This window comes from Coccinella septempunctata, chromosome 9, assembly GCF_907165205.1.
Source record: "Coccinella septempunctata chromosome 9, icCocSept1.1, whole genome shotgun sequence".
NCBI classification, from domain to species: domain Eukaryota; kingdom Metazoa; phylum Arthropoda; class Insecta; order Coleoptera; family Coccinellidae; genus Coccinella; species Coccinella septempunctata.
This window is the reverse complement of record NC_058197.1, coordinates 7,981,685-7,994,956: the sequence shown is the minus strand read 5'-3', so window position 1 is coordinate 7,994,956 and position 13,272 is coordinate 7,981,685. Positions and strand designations below refer to the sequence as shown.

At 37.1% G+C, this 13,272-nt stretch overlaps 1 protein-coding gene across 1 annotated transcript; it reads right to left on the bottom strand.

Annotated features, from left to right (window-relative positions):
• Positions 1 to 1,122: 1,122 nt before the first annotated feature.
• LOC123321080 lies at positions 1,123 to 3,485 on the bottom strand. Its single transcript, XM_044908584.1, has 3 exons — positions 3,266 to 3,485; positions 2,287 to 2,754; positions 1,123 to 1,285 (listed from the first exon to the last, which is right to left on the bottom strand). The coding sequence occupies exons 1-3, from the start codon at positions 3,483 to 3,485 to the stop codon at positions 1,227 to 1,229; spliced, it is 747 nt and encodes a 248-aa protein (XP_044764519.1). The 3' UTR covers positions 1,123 to 1,226.
• Between the last annotated feature and the right edge of the window lie 9,787 nt (positions 3,486 to 13,272).

Sequence of the window (13,272 nt, the reverse complement as noted above, 5' to 3'; positions counted from 1 at the left end):
TAGCTATATACAGTCCCTGGCCAAATTATTAGACGCACCAGTGATTCGATGCAAAATCTCAATTATAAACGCTTCAAAGTTGGTGTTTGAATATTGAATTATTAAATTGAATATACAAATATGTTCAAAATACTCTTCTTACAATGGTTTTCACAAATAATACGTTATATTCAATAAAAAAATATTGATTCATTAATGTATCGACATATGTAGTTGGAAATGAAATTCTAATATTTTGTTGAGGCACATTTTGCTGCTGTGCATGAGAGCTTTAATTTTTCGCTGATAATGAAGGCTAACTTATAATGAGGTATTTATTATTATTTGTTTCCCTCCCCTGGAAGCTTCTTCCTTTGTCAACTTCCTTCTGCAAATGGTCTTCAAATTTTTTCACTTATTCTTCTGTTAATCTTGCGCCATTCATGCACTTTCAGTTGACCTTGGAATGACAAGAAAAATAAAGACTGGAATGACATTCAACTTTTAATTAAAAGAATCTGAGTTAAGTAGTTGACTAAGAACTGAACAACATGTCCATATAGTTTCTGTTCATAATCATATAAATCGATGAGCTACGTTATAAGTGAATCTTATCAATCTAATAATGGCATATGCAATGGTAGTATCGAGGTATCTAAGAACTTATTCTTTGGTTTTTGAGGGCTTTCTAAGGGTTCAGATGATTTCATAGACTACTCGCTATCATCCAATATCGGTCGCGACAAAGAGAAAAATGAAAAATCAGAAAGTCTCATTCAATATTTATTTACAAGAAGATCAACAAAGAAGAGTATATAAAACAAATAAATATGCAATTATGGAATCAATATAAAAACTTTATGTACAGATGAAAACATCACATGGTGTATTCAACACGAAGATAAATAAAATAATTTATAATACAAGAGTATATAACTTATTTTCATGAACGTATATTACAGGTATATCGACGAAATCAAATATTCAAAACAACTAACTATAAAATAAACTATAATATATAAATAAAAAGTATATACTGTTAGAAATGAAACTCAAGAATTCCAAACTTAATCATTTATTTTCGTAAACACAAGAAATATCGAGCGGCTTGTACGTCCGAGCACGAAGGGATCTTCCAATCGAATTGCCTGAGTACCACAGCTTCAAATCTCGGCTGTCGTTTATGTTTACTCAGCGCTTATCCCCTTTGACCGGCAGCGGCTCACCATATTCGTGTATTCGATTTCTTACACGGCCTTCCTGACAACTGCGACGCTCTCGACGCATTTTTCTCCAGAAGACTTATCTGTGAAATAGAAATATTATTTTTTCTTTCACCTGGCTCAACCACTCACGGGACTGAGACCCCCCAGAGACATACAATTCAGTGATAATCTCGATCATCACTCTGCTCTTATCAAATTATACTCGTAAATACCTCAGCTATCAATCAGCTGTACCACTTGCTGGTCAAAGTCTCACATAATCAAAATTATATCTGTAATGACCTCAGCCATTACCCTGCTCTATCACTTACGCTACAGAGACAGACAAATATCGAAATTACACCTGTTAAGACATCAATCATTTCTCAGCTCTACCACTAACGGGACAGAGACTGACAAAAATCAAAATTATACCTGTAATGACCTCAGCCATCACTCAGCTCTACCACCAAGGGTACAGAGACTGACAAAAATCAAAATTATACCTGTAATGACCTCAGCCATCACTCAGCTCCACCAATAAGGGTACAGAGACTGACAAACATCAATAAAAATTATACCTGTAATGACCTCGGCCATCACCCAGCTCTACCACCAACGGGACAGAGACTGACAAAAATCAAAATTATACCTGTAATGACCTCAGCCATCACTCAGCTCTACCACCAAGGGTACAGAGACTGACAAAAATCAAAATTATACCTGTAATGACCTCGGCCATCACTCAGCTCTACCACCAAGGGTACAGAGACTGACAAAAATCAAAATTATACCTGTAATGACCTCGGCCATCACTCAGCTCTACCACTAACGGGACAGAGACTGACAAAATCAAAATTGTACCTGTAATGACCTCAGCCATCACTCAGCTCTACCACTAACGGGACAGAGACTGACAAAATCAAAATTGTACCTGTAATGACCTCAGCCATCACTCAGTTCTACCACTAACGGGACAGAGACTGACAAAAATTAAAATTTTACCAATTGTAGCTGTAAGGACCTCGGCCATTACTCAGCTCTACCACTAACGGTACAGAGACTGACAATGCAATAACAGCATTAATGTTTCTACACTAACCTTCTCTTTCAACTGAGTCACTTTCTGACTCCAGAAAATCCAATACTTCATTCATGTCAACATTCAAAGCCCATTGTATAGGCCATCGTCTGAGCTGCTCCTTGGCTGCTTTCGTCACGATGTTCGTGCCAACCTTCTTAATTTCATAGCGTCCATTATCCAGGCAGTTCACCACCTCGTATGGACCCAGAAACTCATAATCGCTTTTACTAATGTGCATCTGAGAATCACGGTGCATCAGCACAAAGTCACCAGGCGAGTACTGAACGTTATCTCTTCTTCTCTTATTAACATCGTTCAGATCACGTGTCGAGGACAATTTTTCTGCTACTCGCTGTCTATCCAAATCTCGGTTTCTTATTGAAGACAGATCCTTTGACACATTTTTCAATAACGCCTGTATCAATGGTGTCGAACTTTGGATTCCCAAGAGTAATTGCAGTGGAGTCGAATTAGTTGATGCTCTGACTTAAAACTTGTATGGAAGCAACATATTATGTATTCAATCCATTTTTGGATGAGTTTGGGTAACTCATCATAAAATCTGCAGTATTCAAAACAGAAATTTGTGAGAGAATTATAGCAGCTTTATCATTATTCAAATTGTCATCAGAACTGTTCTGACTAGAATCAACAGACATAATATCAGATGGACATTCTGGTCATGCTCGATAGAGCAAGCAGGTTTCGAGAAATCCGAAGGAATGTTGAGGGAATTATTCGACCCTTTGTATAACAAGGATGTAATGACCTCAGCCATCACTCAGCTCTACCACTAACGGGACAGAGACTGACAAAATCAAAATTGTACCTGTAATGACCTCAGCCATCACTCAGTTCTACCACTAACGGGACAGAGACTGACAAAAATTAAAATTTTACCAATTGTAGCTGTAAGGACCTCGGCCATTACTCAGCTCTACCACTAACGGTACAGAGACTGACAATGCAATAACAGCATTAATGTTTCTACACTAACCTTCTCTTTCAACTGAGTCACTTTCTGACTCCAGAAAATCCAATACTTCATTCATGTCAACATTCAAAGCCCATTGTATAGGCCATCGTCTGAGCTGCTCCTTGGCTGCTTTCGTCACGATGTTCGTGCCAACCTTCTTAATTTCATAGCGTCCATTATCCAGGCAGTTCACCACCTCGTATGGACCCAGAAACTCATAATCGCTTTTACTAATGTGCATCTGAGAATCACGGTGCATCAGCACAAAGTCACCAGGCGAGTACTGAACGTTATCTCTTCTTCTCTTATTAACATCGTTCAGATCACGTGTCGAGGACAATTTTTCTGCTACTCGCTGTCTATCCAAATCTCGGTTTCTTATTGAAGACAGATCCTTTGACACATTTTTCAATAACGCCTGTATCAATGGTGTCGAACTTTGGATTCCCAAGAGTAATTGCAGTGGAGTCGAATTAGTTGATTTCTGCACAGTTGTGTTAAGAACAAGCTGGATTTTCCATAAACCACTCGGCCATAGACAATCTATAGATAGGCAACTGTCGGTAAAAATTTGGGACAAGTTAAAGCGCCATCTAGCGAGGTCTTCTAACATTATTCGCGATGAAAGTGAATAGTTGATGGTGGCGCCACCTGTTGTTACGTATCTGTATGAGATATGTTGATTCTTCAGATAGAACATAATTTCAGATTTTTTTCCATTAGATTTGGAGAAAATATTCCAAGTTGGAATTTGAATGGAATTTCCAAGTTCCAACTTAATATTTTCTCCAAATCTAATGGACAAATATTTTTAGGTTTGGTAAAAAGAATTAAATGTCCAAATTCAGTTTATTTACAAAATTTATTATTATTAATCCACACCAAAATAGAAATTGAGGAAAAAAACTGATATAAATGTAAAATATCGGAATATAGAACAATAAACAAAAAAAAAATCATGTACATGTAGCACACTAATCAAATATACATTATACAAACTTTTACAATCTGAAAACAATGAAGCGGGTGTAAAGATACATATATCTCCGTATGATACATGAAAAAACAGAGATAAAAACCTCAGAAAAAACTCTGTTTGCCTGTACAAGTGTAATGATGATGTATTTGTGTAAAGAATAAGCTGAAATTATTATATCGAAGGACATCTTCTTCAAAGGACAATATATATAAAAAGAAATATAAAACGAATCAATAGAATTACAATGGAACTTCCCTAACTGGAATGTCCAAGGGCCTGCACTTTGACTTTAACACAAAGTTTTGCTATGATGCCATTTTAGTTCACCACTGATATCACACAACACAAAGCCTTTCTCAAATTTCACAACCTTCGATTCGAGTTATGGAAATTCGACTTATAGAGAAAAAAATACGTGGCGATGTAAAAACATTTTTGTCTCTGAAGAAAATTCGACTTGGAGAATTCTTCGAGATAGGGAAGTTCGAGTTAGGGGAGTTCCACTCTAATTATTACATTAATGCATGCTTATAACAAACATCATAAAATGAACATGAGGAGATAAATAAAATCATGGAAGGATTGAATCTATCTCCTCCTTTTATGGTATTTTTCTGATGCCATCTTCATGATGGGATCAGAAAAATATTGTAAACTTTTTTTACCACAAAGAATTTTGTTTGCTGTTCCAATGTAGAAAAGCAAAATGAATTTAACGCTAAATTCAATGAATTCTTTGTGGATCCCCTTATGTTGAGAACAAAACAACATTACAATGTTCTCCTTTCGCAACTCGTTAATAATGGTTTTTTTTATATCGAATGTATTTATTCGAGTTGGAATAGCATTGAATACTTGTTGAGAAAACTCGTGAAAAATAGTAATACATGTCCTGGATGGATTAAGCATTCTGCAATTACTAAAAGTTTTTGCTCTAATGAGAGCATTTGCAGGAATATCTCTATATGCCTCAATTATATCCAAACATTCAGGACAATTATTAATATTTTTCTTGATTTTTCTCATCAAGTATCCAATCACATAAGGGGTTGCCAGATCTCTGTCAACGTTCAAATTTTTTGTCCCTTCCACTACATAAACAGGAGGTGGCACTTGAGTCATCGGTCGCGACGCCATATTTTTTTTCTGTACGAAATTTTTAAGAGTGTCAAGGGCGTCACAAGTATCATCCTCTTCACAATTAGCACCTGGTGAATGTGGTGACAGAAAATTATTTATAAGGAGGGATTTGAAGGAAGAAATGAAGGATGCACAATTGGGATTCACATTCCTCACACCATGGCTTCTTATAAGGGAAAAAAAATTTTCCAGGGGATCCTGGTTTAAATTTCGAGGAATTAAAGATTTTAATCCTTTACCTTTAAAGGATTTCCAGATATATAAGAAGCCAAGGATCGTGAATTTGAAGTGCTTCAGGGATGGAGTAACTATCGGACTTGAGGATGGGGTGTTTTTAAAGGACATGGAATCCAGGAGTCTCAGGGATTTATTCCAAAAATCAACATGGGGAGATTTTTCTGTCACCACACCCACTAGAGGTTTTGTGCAAGGAGGATTCATTGAACGACCATTGACACTATCAAAAAGTTCGTCGAAAAAAAGTATAGCGTCAGCAGTTTCAGAAGCAGAGGGATGAAGATAGTAAGTGGATGAAGTTGGCAGATCTTTGCTTACCGTTGCCATCATATTCATGACAGTACCTACGGTCCGGCTGAAAACTTGGGCAGCACACTTAACTTTCATTTTTTTAATTTTGTGTGGTAAGACATGTTCCTCTGACAGCTTGGGCACAGAACTGAATCTGTTAAATTGATCTATATTGTACAAACGAACAATATGTGACCAAGAAGCAACTTTTTGAATGCCTTCTTGACAAAAGTATAAATCTTTTGTCAAGAGGGCATTCCGAATACCCTTGAGGAGATGAGGTGGATCATATAGATGAACAATTTCTTGTTCATCTATAAGAAATCCCTGGTATTTGTTCTCAACTCCATTCCTCAAGCAGTATTCTTTTGTTTGGTGCAGCAGTCTATTTACTGCTGCAACATTTGTTGCTCCTTGGTCAGATATTGTTGCAACAATGTGTAACCCTGTCAGACGAACATGTCTTACCACATCTTTAATAATTCTCACCAGATCACTTGTTGGACAAGTGCTCTGGCAAAAATAAAAACTAAGGGGCTGCTTCCATTTTCCCCGTAGATCCTTAATCATAAAAACGAGAGCATGATCTGCGAACTCTCCTCTGCGTTCACCACTGCCCAAGTCCACGATTCCTTCGATATAATCGCCGGAAAAATTATATGACAGCCCAGGACTTAGAGCAACCTCATCAAACATGAGGATACAATATCTATCTGATCTTTTCAGCTTACCAACCGCATTTCCCAAACTTTCAAATATTTGGGAATTGATGCCACACTCAAACGGAATGTTACTAAGTAAATTCGTCAGCGTGCGTTTTGAAGGTAAACTGAATATCCTAGATAGATATCTATATCCTCTCCCACCTTGTTTATATAAGGAAAGGGCAAAAATTTTGTCGTCAAGAGAAAACCGACGACCCCTTTTTTCCAATTTTTGGTTTGCTTGTTGCGATAAGAAAAATTGTAATGTTGTTCTGTTCACATTGTTCAGTTTTTCGACGACATTAGAATTTCTCAAGGCCTTCATTGTCCCCTTCATGGCTGTGTTTCTCTTTGTTAGCCTGAGAACTTTCTTCTTCATGGTGCTCAACTGCTTTAACAGAAACTGTTCTCCAGCACTCATCTTTTTTGTATTAGCTGAAAAAATTTTATTGAGGAAGAGATTTTAAATTTTATCAAGAAATATACCTTTCCTTGACCCACTCATATTCTTGACTTCTGTCCCAAGACTGATTTCCATTCTTGGTTCAGATTCTGAAAAATAATGCCAATCATTACATTCGAAAAACATTTACTAAAAACTCTATATACCTTCTTGCGCATCTTCCCATTCCGCATTCTCCTGAGGTACAGGATCAGGTACAGGGTCAGGGGCAGGTTGTCCCTGCAGAGGATCCTCATCCATTAATGGTTGAGATTCTATAAAATAACAAGTTACACTTGAACAAATAATTACAAAAGACAGTACCTTCTGGGGTATCTTCACAATGCTTCTTCTCTTTTGGACCAAGTGTCTCTCTTAATGATGAAATACATCTTTTTCTGCTATATACCCTTTTAGGAACTAGTACCCTCAATGATTTTGGGGAGTCTTCTGATTTGGAAGTTGAGGGCTGTGCTCGACTTGAATATTCTGTAAATAGTTTGTTTTGACTAATCAAGAAATCACATCTTGAGTACATACCTTCTCTATCGGACGGTTTGTCTGCAGTTGGTTGCAGCAAAGAAATATCCTTTCTTTCTGGATCAGCACGATAATCTGTAAAGACAAAAACAGAAGTTTGAAAGAGATGCTTTATCACTAATAACTGCTTCATTACCAGGTAAGTTGAGTGTCGGCAAGGAGAATTTTATCAATTTCTTATACGGTCCCACACAATCCGGGTCGAAATGCTCCTCGCATACTACATATAAATCAATTCTAGGTGACTGGCAAACTTTACTATTATTGATCCGCTGCAACCATACTCTCCGAACTTCTTCATTTGTGGGTATATGAAAGCTATTTAGAATATTAGGTACATTGAATAAAATTCATCTAGCATGAGTAACTCACCATTTTGTATTTTTATTATTGTTAAGGCACTTGGGCACACAACAATACCTAGCCATCTTGGAAATAATTTCGTATTTTACAATAAGCGAAATGATACAACGAATGAACGAACACGTGGAATTCCACAATTTCGATTTTCACTTATAATTTCACTAAAAACGAAGCCAAGGGAAGCGATACACAGAACAATAGAACATGAACATGTACAACAAATGAACGCAATATCGGGGAATTCCACAATTTCGATGCACCCTATAGTCTCTCTTTCAACATAGCGCAAAGCGATCATTGCAGGAATCCTTACAATTTACCAGTCATGACATATCATGTTCGAAGACCTCGCTAGGTGGCAGCACTTCTGCCCGGTTCAAGTCGTATCTTAGTGAGTTGCACCCCCCTGCACTCGGCCATTCTGCCTTTACTCGAGTTTCAATTCTCAATAAATTCCTAATGGTTCTCATATAGCGTTCCACCTGTCCATTTCCTCTGTGTATGTCTGGCGTAACATAATGATGCTCGATATTCCAATTCTCCAGATACTTTGGAAAAGTTGTATTCTTGAACGACGTAGCGGCATCCATTATAACTCGTTTAGGGGTTCCAAATAATGATAACACAGTTTCTAATTTTTCGCGAGTTTCTGCGGTGGTCACACTTTTCATTGGCATCAAAATGCAATATTTCGTAAAGCTATCAACGATAACCAAAATGTGCTTGTAACCGTCAGTAGACACAGGTAATGGTCCTAAACAATCCAAATGTAAGGTGTGAAATGGTTCTTTGGGAATCTCTACTGGATGTACAAAACCTTGTAGTGGTCCTGTTCTTGTCTTTTTTACTGCACATATTACACAATGCCTAACATAACATTTGATGAAGTGTACAACATGCATCAGATTAAATCAGTTTCATTCAATCGATTGACCATTTTACGGTTTAAATCGTAGTATTTTCTCAATTAAATTCTAAAATGAGTGGAAAAATAATATATTCCAATCTGTAAACAGCCTTTTGAGTGGAATTACTCAAAACAGTACCTACTCTTGTCTTTTCTGTACACCTACCATTTAAATTTTTTTATTTTCAAACTTGATGATTTATTTAGAATATGCTATGTTCTGAATGAATTATTATCAGCCTTACACACTGAGTTCATAAATATTCTATTCATTGATAATATGTCAAGGAGCGTTCAGTGGAAATTTTTTCTGCATAGTGTACTACTTAAAACAGTACTGTTATCTATTCTGTACCTACACCAACCAATTTTTATTTTTCTTTCAAACTTAGTTTTTCATTTAGAAACATTATCAGACTTGCGCTCTAATATTATAAATATTCTATTCCCTGGTCGCAGGTCAAGGAGCGTTCTGTGGAAATTTTTTTTTGCGTTGTACTTCAGACAGTACTGTTTTCTGTTCTGTACACCTACAAATTTTTAATTAACCAATTTTTAATTTTTTTTTCAAAGTTAATATTTCACTTTGTATATGAAGCGCGGGATGGTGTCACAAATCCTACAAAACGTTTTGTTTTTATGGGTGTCTCCTTCTTCTTAATCTTAATGTACTCGTCTAGTCTGAAAAGTTTGTAATTAGGATCTTATTTTCTTCTAATATATGTCATGTTCAGAATCTCCTTCAGAACAAAAGACCACTTCAAACGTTTCCCGAGAATTCCGTTCGATACATCCGGCTTTTTTTCTCCAACATCGGAATTTATCGCCCCGAGGATCCTTCCGTTTGGTGTAGGGGCCGTACTACATTTCTTACCTCTAGCAGTCAGGAAATCATCTATTTCAGGATCAAGAGTTCCTGACGTGAGATTCACGGAATCTAGTGGGATGGCTGTCTTCAGTGTCTTCGAACCTAGTTTGGCCTTCTCTACCATAGTGCCTGTTGCTGTTCCCTTATAATTGCCCAGCTCTTATCCCCAGTGCTTGCTGTTTGAGCTGAGCACAGTATGCAAGGTCTGGATATGAACTGACCTCCATCCATGATGGTCTGTCATTCCCTACGCAGTAGTGGTGGAAGGCTATATTGTCCTCTCTCTGACGCTTCTGGAGGGCTTCATAGTTGAACATGAGCTTTTTGCCCTGTTCGATTATCGGCTTGACCGTTTCACACAAGTCCATGAATGCGTAGGCGAGTCGTAGGGTGGACATAGCGTAATATTGGGTTATAAGCTCCACTTGAGATCTTACAGCACTGTATATGGGAGACATTCTTATTTTGTTATTTGCTGATGACAAAATCGGATGTAATATTGCTGCCCTCAGTGGTAGGTACTCGAGTTGCAAGAACAACTGCTAGTATCCCCGCCTGGTACTGATATTCTGGAGGGACGTTGATCGGTTGTTTACCCGCCTTTGCATACATGGCTCAGCTCTTATCCCCAGTGCTTGCTTTTTCAGCTGAGCACAGTATGCGAGGTCTGGATATGAACTGACCTCCATCCATGATGGTCTGTCATTTACTACGCAGTAGTGGTGGAAGGCTATATTGTCCTCTCTCTGGCGCTTCTGGAGGTCTTCATAGTTGAACATGAGCTTTTTGCCCTGCTCGACTATCGGCTTGAAGAGTGCTTCCGTTTCACACAAGTCCATGAATGCTTATAGGCGAGTCGTAGGGTGGACATGGGTTCTTATTTTGCTTATCAAGAAAGAGTTATCTCGGAGATCAATTATGGCAGTTTTATGGTTTCCATGATATTCTTCTGGTTTCTTTTCAGAAGAATTCTTTTTGTATTTATCAAAAGAAAGTTCTCAATTTTTCAGTCAAGAAAGTGAATGATATTTTGAACATGCATCAGATTAAATCAGTTTCATTCAATCGATTGACCATTTTAAGGTTTAAATCGCAGTATTTTCTCAATTAAATTCTGAAATGAGTGGAAAAATAATATATTCCAATCTGTAAACAGCCTTTTGAGTGGAATTACTCAAAACAGTACCTACTCTTGTCTTTTCTGTACACCTACCATTTAAATTTTTTTATTTTCAAACTTGATGATTTATTTAGAATATGCTATGTTCTGAATGAATTATTATCAGCCTTACACACTGAGTTCATAAATATTCTATTCATTGATAATATGTCAAGGAGCGTTCAGTGGAAATTTTTTCTGCATAGTGTACTACTTAAAACAGTACTGTTATCTATTCTGTACCTACACCAACCAATTTTTATTTTTTTTTCAAACTTAATTTTCCATTTAGAATCATTATCAGACTTGCACTCTAATATTATGGATATTCTATTCCTTGATCGCAGGTGGAGGAGCGTTCAGTGGAAATTTTTTTTTGCTTTGTACTTAAAACAGTACTGTTTTCTGTTCGGTACACCTACAAAAAAATTTAATTCACCAATTTTTATTTTTTTTTCAAAGTTATAATATTTAACTTTGTTTATAAAGCGCGGGATGGTGTCACAAATCCTACAAAACGTTTTGTTTTTATAGGTGTCTCCTTCTTCTCAATCTTAATGTACTCGTCTAGTCTGAAAAGTTTGTAATTAGGATCTTATTCTCTTCTAATAGATGCATGTTCAGAATCTCCTTCAGAACAAAAGACCCCTTCAAACGTTTCCTCAGAATTCCGTTCGACACATCCGGCTTCTTTTCTCCAACATCGGAATTTGATATCTGCGTGATTACATCTTTTTGTTTACGATTATCCTGGTTATCTTCAGCACAAGTTCTGAGGAAGATTTCCTTGTTTTCGTTCTGCTACAAGTGACTTCAATAAATTCCTGATTTGAACTTTTCTCCTCAAGTCATTTTGATTAGACTTCAATTTTATCAATCCCGTTCTAAAGATTTGCTTTCTGTCCATCTCGTCTTCAAAACTGAAACCAATATGTAAGTATGAAACGATAATTCGATAATATCAAAGTTATAAAATTCAAACCACAACACAATATTTGCAGCACGTAGCACATTCACAACTGATTACTTGGTACATCCACTCCTCCGGTATATAGCCTCCACCATCCCTTTCTAGCACCCCCACCACCCTATTGCCCGTTCCGTTGTCTGTTCGCTGTTCGCTCTGACTTAAAACTTGTATGGAAGCAACATATTATGTATTCAATCCATTTTTGGATGAGTTTGGGTAACTCATCATAAAATCTGCAGTATTCAAAACAGAAATTTGTGAGAGAATTATAGCAGCTTTATCATTATTCAAATTGTCATCAGAACTGTTCTGACTAGAATCAACAGACATAATATCAGATGGACATTCTGGTCATGCTCGATAGAGCAAGCAGGTTTCGAGAAATCCGAAGGAATGTTGAGGGAATTATTCGACCCTTTGTATAACAAGGATCATTAGAGATTGGTAAGTTCTGCAAAAAACTCGGGACAGCTTGACGATTAAGACGGGTAAGTACTCTTGGGTTATTATGATCTGAAGGTAAGAAATGATCACTGCCTACACAATAGTGATAGACGTTAGTGCTTGGGCTGTTACAGCAAGCTTGCTTTCCAACTACTGCTTGGGAAGGATTTTTTGGAAATAAAAAAAACTTTTTCTGTTTAAAACCAGCAGAAACATTGGAGTAAAAACCCCTCCTACATGATAGAAATTTACATGCATAAGAGCAGGACAGGAGACACTACTGAAGTTTTTGACATTTCAAATTTAAATGTATAACAGAATAGGAGTGACGAATAATTTAGACATAAAATATAGCTGGACTTACCCGGTCACATTAAGAACCATTCGTTCGTTCCTAAATAAAAGTATATTCCTCAATAGCCCATTGGTCATGCCCATATCAAATTGTCAACCAAAAAAAAAATAAAGGCGGCCATATCATTTGGTTGGAGATTGGACAATAGAATGAGGAGTTTTACCCCTCTTGGTGTGTATTTTGTAATGCTTTTTACTTTTATGTGCTATTACTGCCAATAAAGGATTTAATTACATTCATTTAAACATCACATTTATCCTACAACCAGCGACAAAACAGCAACAATGGTTTACACTGAATTCATAAATATTCTATTCCTCGATAACATGTTAAGGAGCGTTCAGTGAAAACTTAATCGTATTCACCGTCTATTACCGCCGTACTCCTCTGGAGTGACCGTACAAAACTTAACCGTATTCACCGTCTATTACCACCGTACTCCTCTGGAGTGACCGTACAAAACTTAACCGTATTCACCGTCTATTACCACCGTACTCCTCTAGAGTGACCGTACAAAACTTAACCGTATTCACCGTCTATTACCACCGTACTCGTGACCGTACAAAACTTAACCGTATTCACCGTCTATTACCACCGTACTCCTCTGGAGTGACCGTACAAAACTTAAC

What these genes read in the sequence shown, in the direction of transcription:
- LOC123321080 (XM_044908584.1), bottom strand. Translation starts at nt 3,485, where the DNA reads ATGCACATTAGTAAAAGCGATTATGAGTTTCTGGGTCCATACGAGGTG. An exon ending in TGACTCAGTTGAAAGAGAAG is followed by an intron (nt 2,755 to 3,265) that starts GTTAGTGTAGAA and finishes ACAAGTTTTAAG; the next exon opens with TCAGAGCATCAACTAATTCG. An exon ending in TGACTCAGTTGAAAGAGAAG is followed by an intron (nt 1,286 to 2,286) that starts GTTAGTGTAGAA and finishes TCTATTTCACAG; the next exon opens with ATAAGTCTTCTGGAGAAAAA.